At 42.4% G+C, this 19,162-nt stretch overlaps 3 protein-coding genes and 1 non-coding gene across 7 annotated transcripts; 2 read left to right on the top strand and 2 right to left on the bottom strand.

Annotated features, from left to right (window-relative positions):
• Positions 1 to 1,307: 1,307 nt before the first annotated feature.
• On the bottom strand, positions 1,308 to 5,093 carry LOC135643224 (uncharacterized). Its single transcript, XM_065159931.1, has 5 exons — positions 4,640 to 5,093; positions 3,273 to 3,372; positions 3,063 to 3,195; positions 1,635 to 1,730; positions 1,308 to 1,535 (listed from the first exon to the last, which is right to left on the bottom strand). Exons 1-5 carry the CDS (start codon positions 5,061 to 5,063, stop codon positions 1,401 to 1,403), a joined length of 888 nt encoding a protein of 295 aa, XP_065016003.1. The 5' UTR covers positions 5,064 to 5,093; the 3' UTR covers positions 1,308 to 1,400.
• Positions 5,094 to 6,157: 1,064 nt separating this feature from the next.
• LOC135643222 (pectinesterase-like) lies at positions 6,158 to 8,818 on the top strand. Its single transcript, XM_065159928.1, has 2 exons — positions 6,158 to 7,262; positions 7,906 to 8,818. Exons 1-2 carry the CDS (start codon positions 6,254 to 6,256, stop codon positions 8,601 to 8,603), a joined length of 1,707 nt encoding a protein of 568 aa, XP_065016000.1. The 5' UTR covers positions 6,158 to 6,253; the 3' UTR covers positions 8,604 to 8,818.
• A 987-nt stretch (positions 8,819 to 9,805) lies between these two features.
• Positions 9,806 to 14,456, bottom strand: LOC103991406 (F-box only protein 13). 4 transcript variants are annotated; one of them, XM_065158728.1, is made up of 4 exons: positions 14,285 to 14,453; positions 12,023 to 13,268; positions 10,844 to 10,906; positions 10,653 to 10,744 (listed from the first exon to the last, which is right to left on the bottom strand). In XM_065158728.1, exons 2-3 carry the CDS (start codon positions 13,252 to 13,254, stop codon positions 10,888 to 10,890), a joined length of 1,251 nt encoding a protein of 416 aa, XP_065014800.1. In that variant the 5' UTR covers positions 13,255 to 13,268; positions 14,285 to 14,453; the 3' UTR covers positions 10,653 to 10,744; positions 10,844 to 10,887. The 4 variants fall into 4 exon arrangements, with proteins under 4 accessions (XP_065014799.1, XP_065014798.1, XP_018684014.1 ...); XM_065158727.1 differs by lacking the exons at positions 10,844 to 10,906; positions 14,285 to 14,453 and adding an exon at positions 13,952 to 14,223 and having other exon boundaries at positions 9,806 to 10,744; XM_065158726.1 differs by lacking the exons at positions 10,844 to 10,906; positions 14,285 to 14,453 and adding an exon at positions 13,719 to 13,908 and having other exon boundaries at positions 9,806 to 10,744.
• A 4,146-nt stretch (positions 14,457 to 18,602) lies between these two features.
• TRNAP-AGG (transfer RNA proline (anticodon AGG)) lies at positions 18,603 to 18,676 on the top strand. The gene has a single exon. It is a non-coding gene; the product is annotated as a tRNA-Pro (tRNA).
• Positions 18,677 to 19,162: the final 486 nt, after the last annotated feature.

The following is a 19,162-nucleotide window of genomic DNA, read 5'->3' as shown; positions in this document are numbered from 1 at the left end:
GGAGAGTGACAACCATATACATCACCTTTTGGTCCCTTCCCTTGACTCTGCAATTAACTTTGCCTAAAAATTTCTTGTGTGAGGTATCAATTAGGTCAACTAATCACTCTTCATCCCTGTCCAAGTTCAAGTTATCATGCCCTCTGTCACCAGAAGATCTTGTAAAATCTTTTCCAAGACACACAATTCTGCTTCACCTCATTACTCTATTGTAGCATTTTGGCATCTATCATCCACAATGTGGGATGTGATTGTGACATAGCAACTCCCACATCAGTTTACAGAACAGTAGCATGTGATCTGTTGCTAAATAACATTTGCTTGATGAAAATTTCTATTATTTAAAAAAAAGATTAAGAAAGAAGAAGATGGAAGGCATTGAAATAACAATACCAGATTAAGAAATCTGAAAATTTAGTAAAAATATCAATCAAATCGGAAACAGAATCACTTATCTTGGCCGCGACGTAGAAATAAACCATCTTCTGTATATAAATTGGCAATGTTCCTTTCATTAATGATTCATCCTGTATTATAAATAGTTATGGTCCCCAAATTAGATATTGATTAATAAAGCATGACCGTGACCCACAGATAAACATTATCACCTGCCATCAAAAAACCTCTTTGCAAGCATTTGTTGTTCATATAATCTTATAAATAAAACGGAGCAATGATCTACTTAGATACTACTGATTCTTTTTTAAGCAGCAATCATATCTTAAAAGGCCTAAACTGCAAGCTCAACAGTTCTCACAAGCAAAGTATTCTCTTCATTCAGTTCAAGTACTGCTGCTAGATTCTGTGTAGAAAGTGTATCGACATAATTACCAACTCATGGTTGTTGTCTCCTGATATCAGGTTTGCCACCACTCTGAGATTGGCAAGAAGTCACGGGGCATATAAATCTTGTCTCAGCTGAGACAAAACTGAGAGTTGTAATAGTTATCATGTGACTAGCTTCCAATCCAATCCTATGCATAATGATAAAGGTGATACCATCAGGTAACAGCAAGCAGAAAGAGACACCATGAAAGCTGCACAAACTGCCATGGCCACATATTTTGTGAACTCCTTAATGCCCACATGATGAATGTTGTTATGGATCATAGCCAGCTAATTGTCGTTGAGCTCGATCTCGTTACGTTAAGTCTGAAGTAGAAAAAGAAGAATGTAGTTAGGGAGTATACAAAGAATGATCTGTTATAATCAAGAACACCAAGTTGAATACCTGTGAAATCACAAAGCAACATGTGCATCGGTCTTCCTCAACAGATCTTGAGTATAGTCTTTCTCTATGTTGGACATGTATTCTTAAATCATATGAAATTTTATATTATATTTTTGGTTGTTAAATACAAGGCAATATTATACAGCATGCTCATGTACTATGTATGGTTTCACATAGGGTCCTGATCCTCCAGTGACCTCTTTCTAGCCTTTAGGTTCTGCTCAAGGCTTTTAGGTAATGGTGGTGTTCTCCCTCGACGGAACAGAACAGCAAGAGCCCTCATCCTACGACAAATATCAAAAACCTGCAGATAAACATGGAAATCCATCAGGGAAATGCCAAATAATGGTGAATTAAGTGCATTTCTCTTTCTAGTGAACTAGAGAAACTAGATTTATCTTACAGAGGATGCATCCAGCTCTGCAATGCCTTCACAACCTTGGCCTCCTCCCTGTAGTATGTCACAGTATTTTGCTGCTTCATCCTCATCTTCAAAGACCTAACACAAAGCCCATTTCAACACCTTAAACCAATCGCACTGGGGTAAACTGTATAAATTGTGGACAGTATATGAAAGAAAAAAAAAGCCCCAATTCTTTGGAAGTATTTTAATTACATCAGAGAATGCCATTACGCGCAAATGCCACATATGCATGCAAAATCATTCTAGATTAATACAATCAGCTGCCACATGCCAATATACTTAAATTAAAAGAAAGTCACCAGAAAAGCCTAGTGATAGCACACTAAAGGTTACGATTCTGGTAGTTAAATGAGCAGTTCTGGTAAGCAGAAAAACCGGGTATGAAGATATCTGATTCCAGAATCTCATAAAAAGATTAGAGATTCTAAAACAACCTATTAACTGGGCTTCCAGAAGGTTGGCCTCACTACATATCAACTGAGCTTTTCTCCAGACATATAGTTTGTAAAAGTCCAATCTTCTTGAAAATTTCAGCATAAAATCATTAGCAACATATCTATTGCAGTTCCCCCCCCCATAATCTTCTTCTGTCTCAGAGAAACTGTGTAAGTGCTGTGTACGCACATTGACAGAGCTAGTATGCTTGGCGAGCAGAAAAGTTCTCATTTCATATACTGCCATGGAGCTCAAACGATTTTAAGAACCAAAACAATAGTAACTCCAAAGGTATCATACGTCTTAGCCTATCTCTCATTTTTTTTTTGTTCACAAGATGCATATATTTCTAATAGTTAAGAAGACCAACTCAATCTTCTGCATGTTTAAAGTTCCATGTAAACTGACACATCCAAATTGTTGACAACTCAATACAAGGCATTGATAGTTTCTGTTAGCCGACTTCTGAACCACTGAGCATGATCTCTTCACCCAATATATCTATCAAGTTTTTCTTTCTCGATTATTGATGTCACTTCTAGCACACACTAACAGGGCCATTATCCATCCTAGTTTTTCCAAGGGTTTCATTTTTCAGGAACTGCACACTACTCTGTCATGAATTAACTTAGAGCTTTGAGCTAGTGGTATGGTTGGTAGCTGCATGTCTACATTCTCTACTGACATGAATACATTCTCTACTGACATGAATAAAGCAAATGGTATGGTTGTTGATAGCTCTCAACTGAAGCAAACTTATACAAATCAGAACATTTTGATGTCCTATGGGATGCACTATGTCCAACTGATGCTTATTAGTTAATGTGAAGACAAGTTCAGCAGCCAGAAGACAATAACAAAAAGATGTAGCTATAAGAAGACAATAATAAAGAGATCGAGTTTCCATAAGATAATTATTTGCAAGAAATAATTTTACAAAAAGATGTGGTAGAACTAATTGTCAAGACTTACAAGCACTCCCTCTCTGATATCTTCCACAAGCATGTGAAACTTTGTCCCAGTACTCTGTTTAGCTTTAGTGCCGACTTCTGATCCCCGTTTTCCCCCTTTAGAGAACAGCAGCCCAAGTTCCCTTTCCACTTCGCTGAATGTGAAAAAGATAATTAGCAGTAGTCACAACAAGGAGAACAACAAACTACAATACATGTAGCTCAATGAGACCTGCGGCTACGACGTGTTTTCATTGTCCATAATTGGTTATCTCTTTGTGCCAAAACATAAACCGGTTTGGAGTCTTCTCTCCATGGATTGGCCTCCAACACTGTAAAACGTTTTATATTACATAAGATGTCTCAGAAAAGTATTGTTGCCTATGGAGAGAGAACGTGAAAACCGAATCTAAACAAAATGTTTAAATTGACAGGTATGAGCCCAAAGAAATATATTTTGTAGTATGGATCTATACTCTTCCAATTAGATGAAAATGACAATGAAATGTCTTCTATTTGCTTTTGATCAAATGACTTTTCATAACCTTAGAACATCTCACTTACTCTCTTGAAGAATTCACATACACTATAGATGCAAGTGTGCAACAAGAACCTAGCGCAAATTGGGCATGAGAAGTTCTTCCAATGAATCCCGAGGATAACTATTTGACGGTGACGAGAAGACTTTCTTACTATAAAATCAAGCCCCTGCTACTTGTAAGCACCCACCTATAGCTACTTTCGAAAGAATTATCAGTACAAACAGCTGCAACTATCTCACGACTAATTAATAAGCAAATGTCCCATGTGGAAGAAGGCCTGACATAAGATAAGGCAAAATATTGAAACATAGAACATGGATGGCTCTACACATACAAGACAACAGTGCTTCAGATTTTAAATTATCCAGCTAAGATCATCTATAGTTGAATCTAACACCTGGATAGATGATGTATGAAAAAAAATAGCCAAAGTGATTCTCTTATATAACTTCTATACCACTTTAACCTAAGCCACTTTTATCATTGTCCTACCCTTTCCAGAGTGTATATAGTACATGTGTGTACATAATTAGGTCTTCTTCATCCCGCGATCAGAGTCCTCAGTTCTCCTAAGACATCATTCAGTTGTTAAACACGGTTTAAAATATTAGATCAATAAACATTTTGCTATTGGATTGAAGTCCAAAACAGATACAGATCAGAATATATGGGATTTCCCATTCTGATTCAGATGTAATACGGCACTGGAAATGAATAAGACCTGGAGATTGGTAGGTGATCTTCCTACCTATTATAAGAGTTTATCATCTCATTTTTCCTTTCCAATTGACCATCTAGCTATTTATGGAGAAATATTCAAATATTTTCAGATAAGCAGAAGTATAAGCTATTCATCAGTATCAGGAAGGACTTCGTAACAACGTAAAACCAATTGAATGAATTGAATCGACTGGATATCATCGCGATAAAAGAAAGAAAGCATTTCAAAGATGAATTTGAACAGCCGCCCGACGACGATCCATCACTATCTGGATCAAAACCAACGTAGCTTGTGGATAGAAGGAGAAGGGGAAGGGGGATTGGGGAATTTGTATACCATCGTAGCTGATGGAGTCGAGGGACTGCATGAGGTTGCGGCGCATGTCGTAGGCGCGGGAGGAGACCCGCCTGACGAACTCCTGCGAGCTCCGGGGGATGCTTCCGTCCATCCCCAGCGCCCTCTCCACCTCATCCTCCTCTCCCCCCTCCTCACCTCCACCAAATGAAGAGGACGACGAAGCCGAGGCGACCGCTCCTCCCCTCCGGTAGCATCGGCGAGACGACAGGAGAGGGACGGTAGAGAGATCAACCGAGCAGAGGGCGGCCAGGCGGTGACTCGCCGGGGAGGGAGGGCGGTGGTGTAGGAGAAGGGAGACAGCACGAGGAGGAAGGAGAGAAGAGGAAGGCTCTCTGCCGCTGCCGCCTCTCGTGGTGAGAGGAGGAGGAGCCGAGACGAAGGAAGGAAGCGCTTCCGAAGCCATCGAACGATCGCACGGAAAGAAAGGGGCGACAGAGGCGGGCAACTTATAAATATCTTGGGAGTCTGGAAGAGGGGTTGCAGCTACTGTGTGCTCGAGAAATCACCGTACACGTAACAACGACTGTCCAGTGGCTTTTACGTCCGGGCCAAGGCTATGGACCACATGGAATTCGCCTGGAGCTCAGTAGAAAATTGATCTTTCCTGAATTATGAATCCCTTGAAACAGATGATTCAGGAAGAGCGTCCGGTGGCATGCGCGGAGCGAAGACGCGAGTGGAGTCAATAAAAGAAATAATAAATAGGAAATAAAGGAGATACATATTCTTTCATAAACAAAAAGATACTTCTCGTACTCAATCTCGTTTCTTACCCACCACAGATGAGAAAGACCCCCACAATCTCAAGCAATACGTGTGAGTCGCACTCGGGTAGGTACAATTAGGAACGGCCGTCGTTTAAAACGGGGAAGCACGACATACGTACACGGCCGCCACACGCGTACGAGTTTGCGGGTACGATACTCAAACTCGATGGAGTAGCGGAGTCCCATACACATACACGTTTGAAGCGGTCAAAGCTGCAAATTCTCGTTTCTCTTTCTCTTTTATAAGAATCCAAGGAAAATAATTAAATTGATCGAAAGAAATAAGATAAAAGGCAATTATTTCAGGGAAAAATAATGTAGTCATGCATGACTTATCCAGTAATATTATTATTATTAAATAATTTTAATGAAAATATTAATGGATAAGATTGCATAAGTTGATCTCGAAAATTAGTACTAATCACAATGTAACATTTCAAATAATGTATTGTTTTTTTCATGTAACAAAACCCCACTGGATTGAGAATATAAACATTCCCCGCATCAGCGTTCACATGCATGCGTCGTTTGTCATGAAACCACGTGGATGTATAATAATAATAATAATAATACTTAATGTTCCTTTTACTGCCACTGCACGAGTTATGTCCGCAAGGCGACACACATCTCCATATGCCTAATGTTGTCTATTACGCTGGTAACTCTGCGACGTGAACAGGCGAATGAAAGAAAAAGAATAAAGGGACGCTTTTGCTCTCCTTGATTTAAGCTCATAAAGAGGCTCATTGCATATCCAGTCAGCTACAGTAGACTCCCCCCCATCTTCCATTGTCTCTGCTCCATCCCTAAGGAATTCGGCTCGAACATGGCTGCCTCGTCCTCGCTATTGCACAGCCTCAAGAAGAGTAGGCGCAAGCTGCTCATCCTCCTCCTCTCTTTTCTTCTCCTCCTTGCCCTCATCGCCACTGTCACCACCCTATCCTCCCGCCGTTCCTCCTCCGTTTCCACCTCTCATGTCATCCTTCACACATCCTGCGGTGCCACCCGCTACCCCTCCCTCTGCGTCTCGGCCATCTCGTCCTCCCCCTCGCTCCTCAGCTCCATCTCTTCTCACAGAGACGTAATCCTTGCCTCCCTCAACCTCACCGCCTCCGCCGTCCACCGCTCCATCCTCCATGTCCACAGCCTCTCCTCCGCCTATGCCAACCTCACGGACCGGGAGCGCACCGCCCTGGCTGACTGCCTCGACATGTTCCACGTGTCCCTTGACGAGCTCCGCCGCACCGCTAACGACCTCCGGGTCCTCCCCGTTGCCGCGAAGGACCACGCCCGCCCCCTCCCCGCCGACCCCGAGATCCTCGTCTCTGCCGCCATGACCAACCAGGAATCCTGCCTCGATGGCTTCTCCCACGACCAACTCGACCGCCGCCTCCGCGGCAGCCTCATCGCTGAACTCACCCACGTGATGCACATGTGCAGCAACGCGCTGAGCATGATCAAGGGCCTCCCCGGCAGGGGAGGCGTCCAGCGGAGGAAAACGACGGGATTCGGGGTGGACAAGGAGGGATGGCCGAAGTGGATGGGGGAGGAGGACAGGCGGCGAATGGCAGCAGAGGAGGTGGCGGCGGACGCGGTTGTTGCGGCGGACGGGACCGGAGACTACAGCACGGTGGGGGAGGCTGTGGCGGCGGCGCCATCGAAGAGCAAGAAGCGGTACGTGATCAGAATAAAAGCCGGGACGTACGCCGAGAACGTGGAGGTGCCCAAGAAGAAGACCAACATCATGTTCGTCGGCGACGGGAGGGAGACGACGGTGATCACCGGCAGCCGCAACGTCGTCGACGGCAGCACCACCTTCAGGTCCGCCACCTTAGGTACGTGAGTCCTGCTTGAGCTATCCAATCAAACTACTGTCCTGTTGTTTTCTTGTTCTTGACCTTACCACTATCGTCACGACAACAATCTCGAAACGGCTGAAACAAATCACTTAAACAAAGCACTGCCATTGGATTTCCAATGCCAAGCTTTAATTGCCGGAATTTGAGCAGGAAATAGGGTGTAAAGAACACCTCCACAATATATATATATATATATGCGGAGAGAGAGAGAGAGAGAGAGGACGACTTAAGCGCTGGATTTGCAATCTATCGATTGGCTCTGTCAGTACAGCATCAAAGATGAGAGCCACTGAAGCTATAGCTGTAGGCCACAGCCTTTCGTAAAGTAGAAGCAGCTTTGATGCGCAGCTTACGATTGGTCAACAAAGTTGCTGTCAATTTGTCTTCGGGTGGGACTGAGCTGCATGTGACACACCATCAAAGGTCTTACGGATAGCAAGCTGTCGTCTCAATCTGTCGTCTTCATTGATGAAAGTTGAACTCAAGCGGATCACACTCTTAAGGGACCGAATCGATGTCACTGTGTTCGGGAGCTGTTCAGCTCATTGGAGTCTTCTTCTTGCGTTGTGCATGTCTTCTCTGGCTATAATTTGACATGCATGCGTGACGATATTTGCAGCTGTGGTGGGGGAAGGCTTCTTGGCGCGAGGGCTACGGATCGAGAACACGGCCGGCCCGTCGAAGCACCAGGCGGTGGCTCTCCGCGTCGGCGCCGACCTCTCCGCCTTCTACGACTGCGACATCCTCGGATACCAGGACACGCTCTACCTCCACTCCCTCCGCCAGTTCTTCCGCGGCTGCCTCATTCAGGGTACCGTCGACTTCATCTTCGGTAACGCCGCCGCCGTGCTCCAGGACTGTGACATCCAGGTACGCCGCCCCAACCCCAACCAGAAGAACATGGTGACCGCCTCGGGGCGCGACGACCCCAACGAGCCCACCGGGATAGTCATCCACCGGTCCCGCATCACGGCGGCGCCCGACCTCGCGCCCGTGCAGGGGTCGTTCCGGACCTACCTCGGCCGGCCGTGGAAGGAGTACGCGAGGACGGTGATAATGGAGTCGGAGATCAGCGACGTGATCGAGCCGGAAGGGTGGCACGAGTGGAGCGGGACGTTCGCGCTCGACACCTTGTACTACGGCGAGTACCGGAACACGGGGGCTGGCGCCGGGACCGGCAGCCGGGTGCAGTGGAAGGGGTACAAGGTGATCACAAGTGCAGCCGAGGCGGCGGAGTTCACGCCCGGGAGCTTCATCGCGGGGTCGAGCTGGCTGGAGGCGACTGGGTTCCCCTACTCCCTCGGTCTCTCATCATGATCGAGATCGATCCTTGATGAACGGTGGGATTGCTTCGAGACAGAACATGCAGCTTTTCGTCATCAGCTAATTGTGTCCAATGAGGATCTCTTCTTTGCTGCAAAAATATGAGTTGCAATTTCCTCCTATAAATGTTACTTCCGCTAGTGTTGTTTAAGCACATTAACCTTATTTATCAAGTTCTTAGTGACCAATATATAAGTAGAATTTGAGCACATCAGAGTATGGGTTGATTACTCTGCACATAAAGCATGGTTTTTATCTTTGGAGCCATTATATTGCACATCACATTTTGACCCCCTATAATACAGAAACTAGGAGGAAATATAATGATGGTATCAAGGATATGAGGATCCTGCGTGCGGTTTTTGGTTGACATTGGTCGCTAGGCAATGGTACTATACAATCGTAGTCGTCGTAAACTATCGCCCTTGGTAATATTATCGTCGATAACAAGTTATCGATAGTAGTTCAATGATCAAACACGAGAAATCTTATATCACTTATAAGCAGGCGATAGAATGAACTGAATAGAAAAGCATATTAACAAAATCGATGAATCATTCATGCATCGTATGTAAAAATCGATTAACACCTTTTTTGCGAGCGAAAGATGTTAACAAATGGATCTAAACTATTTGATTTTACAATCATGGCTTTGATACCAATTGTAAACATAAAAATCATAATATACTATTATTAAGTGAAAGGATTTAATGTCAAAATCTGAAATCAAATAACAATAAATGTCTAAATTTATGATGCATACTTTTTTATGCTCCTCAGAAAGTCTTTATCTAATTTGTAAATACACTATCGTCGAATTGGAAACTTGTAGTGATATCGATTTGCAAGGAGAACTAGATTCGTTTTCTCATCTCTTCATAAAATCACTATGATTGATAGATTAGAGACAAAAAGAAAGTAAGAGAAGATATATAATTTCTCATTGACTAGTTCATGTGATTAAAAGAAGATGAGAGAGTATCTATAATCTCTTAATTATTTCACGTATCCATGTCTTCATCAAAATCATCTCATAAGGAATTTTATCATAATTGAAATTTTTTTCTATTGTCCGATAATCATAATCAGAATTTAATCATATATATATATAATATATTTTTATTTAATTAAATAAGATCATATAATATAATATAATATAATATTCAATTTCAAGCCTGTCCACCCTCGAATAAGGACATTCCTTCCGAATGGGATGATGCCGGGAAGTAGCTGATCACCAGACTTTGCCATGGATCACTTGCTCATGTGAGAAAACCAGCTGAGATAATCGAACATTTAATTTCGAAGCACAATGGTGTTGTTTTCCAGAAAGATGATGCCTTCGATACTGAATCTTGTTGTTCTTGTGGGAGACTTGTCTTCACCTATATCTTTCCTAGTTGTGTTGAAATTGACAGTAACTTGATAAAGCTGAGCATCTTCTGTGCTAATCGTAGCTCTGTGCCTCAGCTGTAGTGGAATCAGTTCTCTAAGTCAATATTCTGAAGATTTATGATCTCTGAACATTGATTTCATTCACTTGTTTGTCTCGAAAAATTTTCTGATGTAAACTTCAGAACAAGAGTATAACATCTCAAAATTATCCAGCATATCATCCGATGGTGATTAGATGCAGAATGCTTCTCGTCCTTGACCTCTATACATGTCTCTACCAACTGTGACTGTTCCTGCACAGCTTGTTAGTTCACCGATTGACTTTGGATTCAGATTAAAAGATGTGGAAGTACTTTCTCTTTTCTAACTCAAACCTTGATATCACAATTGGTGCTGTGTGGTCACTCATGCTTATGTGTTTGCAGGTGAAGATACAAAGATTGAGGTCTGATTTAGAAGAGAAATTGATGAAAAGAATGGGAATTGTTGCAGAGGAACTGAGAGCAGCAACTCACCTGCAGCATTCACAGCAGTCACAGAGAGTACAGATCCCTCTGAAAACACAGCTTGTGGTTGTTTCCCTTGCAACCACAACCTTTAAGACATACAGAGCAAAAGGCCACAGTAGTGCAACTGAAGGATCATGAAATGAGTGGGTGTATTCTGATTTCTCTTCTCTCGTGATCATGATGAAAAACAGAAGTTGCTGGTCCAACGTTTGCAAATTTTGTTTCCTTGACCTGATGAGAGAGAAATTGCTGAGTCACTTGAGTATAAACAAGTAATTGCTTGTAGCTTTGTTGCCATTCTATATGCAATTGTGTTGGGAAAACAAGAACCTGGAAAACTGGAACACATATGATACAAAGGATATTGGAAGAATTCATACACATTTGTGGACCCTGTAAAAAATTACAAGCATAAGCTCCAATAAGAACAACCTTTTGGAAGTCTCAAAAAATTGGAAATTTCAGACCGCAATACTTGAATCAGAAATGAAAAATCAATCTGTTCTGCTGTTGTGATTCCAGTGGTAAACATGAAAAATTAAGCCAACAAAGATACATTTAATAATTTGATACATTTCCCTGTTAAACAAAGGAAGATCCTGTGGCAAGACAGATTAGAAGAATACTTTGGCCACATTATGGGCATGAATATGACCAGAAACAAGCACATAACCACAGTTGATGAAGTAAATTTAACAATACTGCAGTGCACAGATTTGAGTGCTGAACTTACAACTTAATCCAATAGTTATGTTCTTTTTGGCGTATGACAACTGAAAAAGGAGAGATTCAAAGTAAATAATAAGCTGTTAAACAAGATTTTACACACATTAGTATTTTCGCCAGACTACCGGTCAACGTATACAAAAGGCAATGAAATCAGTTGCTCAGTAAACATGATAACTCGCCCTCAATTGTAGTGCATTCAAATCAAAGTAAATTCCAAGGTCTAAAAAAAAAATGCAAGTGGATAAAAAAGATGATAGAGAAGGCTTTCACCCAAATCTTGATGACACAATATCAAGATCAGCATAGTTTACACTTCAAAAGGAAAAGGTCATTATCGGGACCATGATCGCACTTGTTAAAAGTGTACATCGGTTCTCCAATAACCATTTCTTTTTCCAGAGGAGACCCCACCTGGATTCTTCAGGAACCATTTTATCATCCCTACAATTGACATGAGTTGCTGCCTGTCAATGAAATCCAGTACAGTTCTAGGAAGTTCATATTGAATCTTCTTACAGACCTTAAAAACTGTACCCTCTTGTGCCTCATTGGATAACATCAGTGCATTCCAAAGCAAGTGCTGCTCTTCCCCTTTTGAAGGGAAAACCACGGAAATGAACATTCTTTCCATGGGACGACAGAAGATGGATTCAAATGTACCATCAAGGAACATATACATGGATGACCATTTGAGCATTGTACAGTAACATACAATTGCAATAATAATATCAAACAATGAAATCAAGATAAAACTAGTACAAAAATTTATTCGGAACTCACACAGTAGCCTCCGGTCTTGGCTCGAAGGAGATGGCAGCCGTAAACTCCTTGGCCTTCCCATCCACGTAACACTTGGGCAGCTCAACCCATTCATCGACCGCCATATCGAACATTATGTGTCTGCTGCATTCACTTGAACTGGCACAGATGAAGATGATTTCCTGACAGCCTGTGCAGTTTATGTCCATCTTTTGCCCGTAGAACTCATGAGACATTGATGGCGGCATGGCTGCTACTTGTTGCCATGATTGGCTTTCCTTGGAGAACTTCCAGACTCTCAGGCTTGCAGTCTCCAGGAATTCTGATAAGACAACGACTAACATCTCTCCCTTGCACTCGACCACATCTATTGAGTACTCAAAGTAGATAGGCAGAAATCTAGGATACTCGAAAAATGTCTTCTGAGCAAGATTACAAGCCACGACAGTTCCCGACTCACTGAGAAAATAGATGACCTGTTCTCCATTTTCCATGATGAGAACTGACGAGTACTGTTTAGATGCACTCCTCTGCATGTTTGTGGCTACAACATCTCCGGCTTTGCTAAGGAAATAAATAATCTCATCTCCGGCTATGTGAGATTCTGAGGAACTCTCACCTTTCTGAATTAACATGACTTCATCTTCCCATGTAGACCTAGTGGAGTCAAAGATTCTGAAAGCAAGGTTTGGTGATTTCCCCAGGACTAGTATGATCTTAAATGAAGATGGATAGGTCGGAGAAGAGTACATAGCAATGGCATGTAAAGTTTGGCTCTCACCATCCGGGCTTCCCGGTGGGAGCTCACGGCAGGACCCTGTGAGAAGGTTAAACACCAAAAAGTTGCCAGAGTCCGTGCGGTAGCACACAAGACCACCAGATGCAGCAACAGGAATGGGTTTACAACTGTGGCTTTGTGGGATATGAGTTTGATGATTGAGACTTTTCCAATTCCTTTCACTGGTGTCGAAAACAATATACTGGTCAAGATCGTGATCTACCATAAGGAACCATGGTTCCCTACGGAGTATCTGAGAGCATGCGATATGAAATGTCTCAGATGTGGCAACAGATCTCCATCTCTTGCATACTGAACTGAGACGAAAGAAGCTTGAGGCAGGAAGGCAGGAGAGGACCCTTTCGAGTAGGTCTTGATTGAGCTCATCTAAGAAGAAGGCAGGTCCAGTATGAGCTTCTTCTTGTGCCTTTCTCTTCCTGCCTTTTCCTGCCAAGAGATCCATGTTCTGCTCCATCTGCTACAGAGTCACTGAAGGAGACACAAACGAGAGACTTGTTAGATAAAGAAGCAATCTTTATCAGGCTAAATAGGAAACAAATGAGATACAAAGACAAAAAAACGCATATAAATACAATCTGAACTATGGAAATACAGGGAGCAATAACAGTGCCAAGATTCTGAACAGAAATCTCTAATCTTTTGTGCTCAAACATGACAGATTTAGCAAATACATTTCACAGACTCTGTTCCGTACTCTGTGGACGCTAAAATTGACTTCTGGTAACATAAGGAGTCTTCCAAATACATTATGCTTTCAAGTTCTGATATTTAGGTAATTCACCCTAATTTTCGTTTTAAGAAACATTACTAAACCATCCAAGATCACATCTTTCAGCCAAAACAACCATGATCAAGAAACCATACCAAATACTCCTTAGAAACCCTAATCATCTGCTGAACAAAAACAACTCTTTTTACCAGAGAACAAGGATCTGAGATTGCAACTCTCACACTCTCCTCCTGTTGCTTTAACTGAGAACTACCAACAGACGAAATTACACTAAAGATCCACACAACGAAACCACAAAAACATTCTATTCAGGTGAAGTATCTCGAACCCCGTAACCCAGAACCAAACAGCAGCGCTTCCCGTCACATATGCCAAAAGAACATGATAAGAACACAATTTTGGCAGCAAGAAGGGTTAGTACTTAGTAATCGATTTTTCTCATGCTCTCTCTGTTAGAAACCAAGAAGATTAATTGGAACCAAAAGCCTCCATGAGTGACAGCTCCAAAATAGAATCTTTTTCCAAACCCCTTTCTAATTTTCACCAGCAGAAAGCAAGTAAAGTTGAAGAAAAAACAAAAAAGTTTCTTTTTTTATCATCTAAGAAAGATCAAAATCACAACTTTCTCACATCCCTCTCGATTGATCCGCAATAAAAACCAAAACAATCGGTTAAGAACCCCAATACGAACCAAAACACCATTACCGCCCAAAGAAACCTAGAGGCAGATCGGAGAGTAAGTAAAAAAATGTACCTTGGTCACACGGTCACAGGCTTAGGCCACGGAGGAGTTGGCAAATATGGATAAAGATCAAAGTGCGAGTGTGTGTGTGTGTCGTCGTGGGCTTCTCCTCCTTTTGTAGTGGTTGAGGAGGGCCGGAGGAGGGGGGAGGGGATGGGAGGGGAGGGGAGTGATGGTAGGAAACTTCGTGGGGAGCTCTTTTTGTTTTGCGTTGACAGCCGGGAGAAGTGTGTCTGCGTGTGTGTGTGTGTGGGTGTGGGGCCGTGGATGCGTTGGGGTGTGTGCGGGCGATGGCGTTGGTCCTCGGAAAACAGCTAAATAGAAGAGAGCCGAAAGGCCCGCAAACCCAAAGCTGCTCTCTCTTTTGGCAGAGAAGTGCATGTGACTGGCCGCTGACACTCACCACCAGCACACTGCGTGGGTTAGCAGTGTGCAAGAAAGAACACCATGTTGCATCTTCGTTTTCGTATGTAGAGATCTCATAGTTCCACATTTGATCTCCATGCTAATCTTAAAACATCTATACACACTTATGGATTAAGCTCCAAGTTCTTCAAAAGGCTAAATGAGTGTTTCCCCTGTCTGAATCCCATGTCAGCTGGATATCTATTATGTGTTGGTCTTCCATCAGTAGATAATACAACATCCAAATGGAAAAGAGAACCCAAAGCATAGACCACACAAAAGAAACAAAGAGACAAAGGAGGGGGGGAAAAACTAGACCAAAGGAAAGAGGAATAGAGAAAAAGCAGAGAGTACTGAAGCTGCCATGGTGCAAGCGGACACAGAGATACATGTCAAAGGAGTGAAGAAGAGGAGATCTGCTACCACGGCTGACCTTTGTAAGGCAAAAGCCAACGAGACAACAACATCATCCAATACAATACAATACATTCTCCTCGTTGAGGGAATCTCCCACCCTCTCTCCTCTGTCTCGTGGGGGTTGCAGCATCATTGGTCACTTTACCTTTTCCACAAGTCAAATGGGGGAATGGGAGGAGAGAGATAGTTGCAGAGTGCAGAAGCATACAATACAAAACAATGAGAGAGAGAGAGAGAGAGAGAGAGAGAGAGAGGAGGTGCGTGGAGGGGAGGTAAAGCCGTTAATTCCGATGTCTTTTCCTGTAGGTAGGGGTGAGAGAGAGAGAGAACTGTCAATTGGCCTCAGGTCGTTGAAATGTGCAGTCTTCTCTACCAAGCACTTGGCAGAGTGCCATTAGTGTCAGTAGCATGTGGTCTTCGGGGTAATGTTCTCAACACCTCTGTCTCCGCAGGCACCTGGAGAAGGACAAGCAAGCTTTATCGTGGAGATCAATCTATAATTTATGCTTGATGTATGCAAATGGCCGAAGGATCAAGTGATCGAACAAGGCCTACAAGAATCCTGTGGTTCATGTGTCAGCAAGAGACGTCGAACGAAGACTAATCATCTTCAGGAAGATTCTATCTATCATCAAAATCCACATAAAACCAGACATGGCAGATTGCCTGCATCATAAGGATATGAACAAGCAAGATCTCAACTCCTTCATCACTTTCTCCAGACGCAGATAAAGCCGCAAAACGAAAGTGACAAGAGCCTCTTCATCTTAGATTTCCTTTAAAGCCTAATTGCCAAGCGCAGAGCTCCAGCTTTAGGCCACAAGGTGGATACTGGGGTCTCACTCCCCAACTCTCAAGTAGATTCTCTCCGATCCTTCTCGGCCCCATTCAAGTTGCTTACCAGCAAGAAACTTGGTTGCATCCTCAGGCAAGTGGAAGCAATAAGAAGCTAAGTAGCATAGGCGTTTGAATCTTCCTATTTCCGAAGAAAGGAAAAGGAGGACTTCTCTTCTTTTCCATGGTTTCAGTTTCATGTTTTGAGGAGTCAAATGATTGCAAAGAACTGCATTTCTTGTGGTTAGGGAATCACAAAAGCCTGCAGGACCTAACGATGGAAACAAAATTGAAGTATGTGCATGGATGTTTCGTCCTCATTGCTGATACAGGTTCTCCACCCAATAAATCTACATGCCAAACAAAGTTGCATGGTGCTGTTCAATCCCATCGATGACTGCTTCCGCAAAACACACTTTCTTCTGCCTTTAAACATCACGCACTGCAAGAGAGAGGATTCAGCCATTTGTGACCGTCTCCTGCCGGAAAGCAGGAAAAGCTTGCAGCTTGTGTTCTTCATGTAACCATGCTTACAAACAGTGATGGCGTGTACAGGCATAAGACCTTTTGCTGTGACAGCATCTTCCATTGGCTCCACATGATGGTGTTTACACGTGAGACCTAGCAATTGGCTTTGCCAAAGCGTCACTCTTTATCTTGGGGAAGGAGAAAGGCTCCCTCAATGGAACAGGTTAAGGACGCTGTTTAAAGCTAAGCTCAACGCTTTCGAGTCCTTATGAGAATGATATCAGTGGCAACCCTACAAGATAATAGTAAAGGAGCGTTACACGGCTTTAGCTCTGCATATTTTTGTTCTCGGTCAGCCTTGCACGCGCAGGCCACTCACTCCACGCCCTCCTTTGATATCATCCTTTCTTTTCATCTGCTCTTGCCCTTTCTATATATATATATATATATATATATATATAGTCGACTCACTACTTGTGGCCCAAAAGGCCCAACAAAGTTGCGTCCAAAAGGCCCATTTCGAATCATCGAACTACTTCAAGATTCACGCCTTACCTCTTTAAAACCCTAAACCGCTGCCGGACCCGCCATCATCTCCTCGACACTTCCCGAAGCCCTTCTCCGTCGTCCCTCTCCGGTACGTCATCCGTTTCGAACCCTGAAGGCATCGTCCTTTATTCGGCAATTGCCGTAAGTGTTTCAAGTTCGTTGACATGTTTCTTGATGATTCCGTTGGATCTTTCAAGTTCGTTGATCCCCTTTTGCTCATATATGATCCGTTCCAGTCTTTAATCTCTTCCTCCTTTGTTCACTGATTCGTTTGTTTGATGTGCTTTTCACGCAAAATAGAGTACGTAGAAACTGCAAAAGAATGTTAAATTTTCCTCTTTTCATTTCCCTTGTTGTGCATCGGAAGTTTCCAAGAGGGATGTTGCCCAAGAGAGACCCAAGAAGGATGGGAAACCCGAGAAACATGGACAGAGAGAAGGTCCTTGTCACCTTTCCCCGGATTTCCTAGAAGTAGGTCGTTGTGTTTGCTTGGTTCGTCTTACCATGTGACCCTCTTTCCTCATGGCAAGAAAGACAGCAAGGTCGAGTTCAAAGAGATCAAGGAAGCAGTTCTACCTTCTTGTTCATTGAGCTACGAGCCACATTACTTGCAACGATTTACCCAACTTCTAGATTTCAGCTTCTTGTTTATATTTTAATGATAATAATTTGGTGCAAATAAATGAATACAATCCTTATCTATCTTAATTAGGTGATTTTATATATAATTAATCTAGAATTTTACATAATTCTTGTTTGTACATTGATATTCGATTTTGTTGAAGTTGGATCATCATTCTTCCATGTTTGTAGCCTAACCAGACAGCAAGTTGATTTTTTTAATCTATTAAATTTGAATTTCTTGTTTAATTTCTAAAGGCAAATATATACATATATATATACACATATATATGTATGCATGTATATACATATATATGTATATATGTGTATGCATGTGTATACACATGTGTATACATTTGTATATACATATATACATATGTACATATATATGTATATATGTATATATATATATATACACATATATATGTATATATATATATACATATATATATATATATATATATACATATATATATATGTATACATGTATATATATATTCCTTGCATCTTACATGTTTCTAGTGGGGAAAGCAGAAAGTTTCTTTATAGCTCTTGACGCTGAAGTCTCCAAGCGGACTTGGGTCAATGCAGGCAAGCATACTCCAATACCTTATAACCCATGATGAGCAAGTAGGCGTCTGTATGATCTCCAAAAATATGCTTTGATTTTGTCTAACTTTCATGATCAGCTTTCAAGGATTCTTACCGACCTTTTGTGTGTTATAAAGTTCACCTAACGGAGGAAACAAATTGACAGAGAACATTGCTGGAAGCCTACTTAAGAAATTATTGTGCAGGTTTGTTTTCCCTTACCTTTTGACCATGCATTGCTCCTAATCTACCCATTATATGTTCTTTTCTCGTATTTGTGTACCGTCTATTATGATATAGTTTGGAGGCCACTTGAAGGCGAAGATATCACTTGTGATCATATCACATTCGTTTACTAAGAAGGTTAAGTTACATGCCAGATTTTGTTATCATGGGATTCTCTAGAGAACACATCAATAATGTTACGCAACAAATGTTCAACAAACGGCATTTGGTCTAGTGGTATGATTCTCGCTTAGGGTGCGAGAGGTCCCGAGTTCAATTCTCGGAATGCCCCTAAATAAATGTTTTATGACTTTGCTTTTTTTTACTGTGGGTGTTTGACATAAGGCCTTATGTGGCCCATAAGACGTTGGTATCCGGTTCGACTCAATTTGTTGAAGAGTGCGGCAAGTTTAGTCTGCATTTTTATTTATTGGGCCGAGTCATATGGGCCAAATTAAATCAGAATAAGTCTTAGACCGTGGGCTTCAACTATAGTCAATACCTGGCCCATACGTATTAGCAGCCTGCTCGGCCCAAGTTGTTGAAGAGAGTGCGGTGACCGCGGTTAGTAAGATCTCGGTCTTCCAACCCCTTTTGGCCGCTTTTAATTTTTTCGGATATATATATATATATATCCCTCCGCTTCTTTTGGTACTTTGCCGGTGGTTTCGGTGATGGAAATCTGACGTGGGGCGGCAATGGGAGGACGCCCATGAAGCCGGAAATCCGCCTCTCATCCTCGCCGGGGTAATCTTGATCGAGAACTTCGGTTTCTATGAT

This window comes from Musa acuminata, chromosome BXJ3-7 (assembly GCF_036884655.1).
Source record: "Musa acuminata AAA Group cultivar baxijiao chromosome BXJ3-7, Cavendish_Baxijiao_AAA, whole genome shotgun sequence".
Lineage (NCBI taxonomy): Eukaryota > Viridiplantae > Streptophyta > Magnoliopsida > Zingiberales > Musaceae > Musa > Musa acuminata.
Note: the sequence above shows the minus strand (reverse complement) of the source record. Positions and strands in the feature narration are given on the sequence as shown.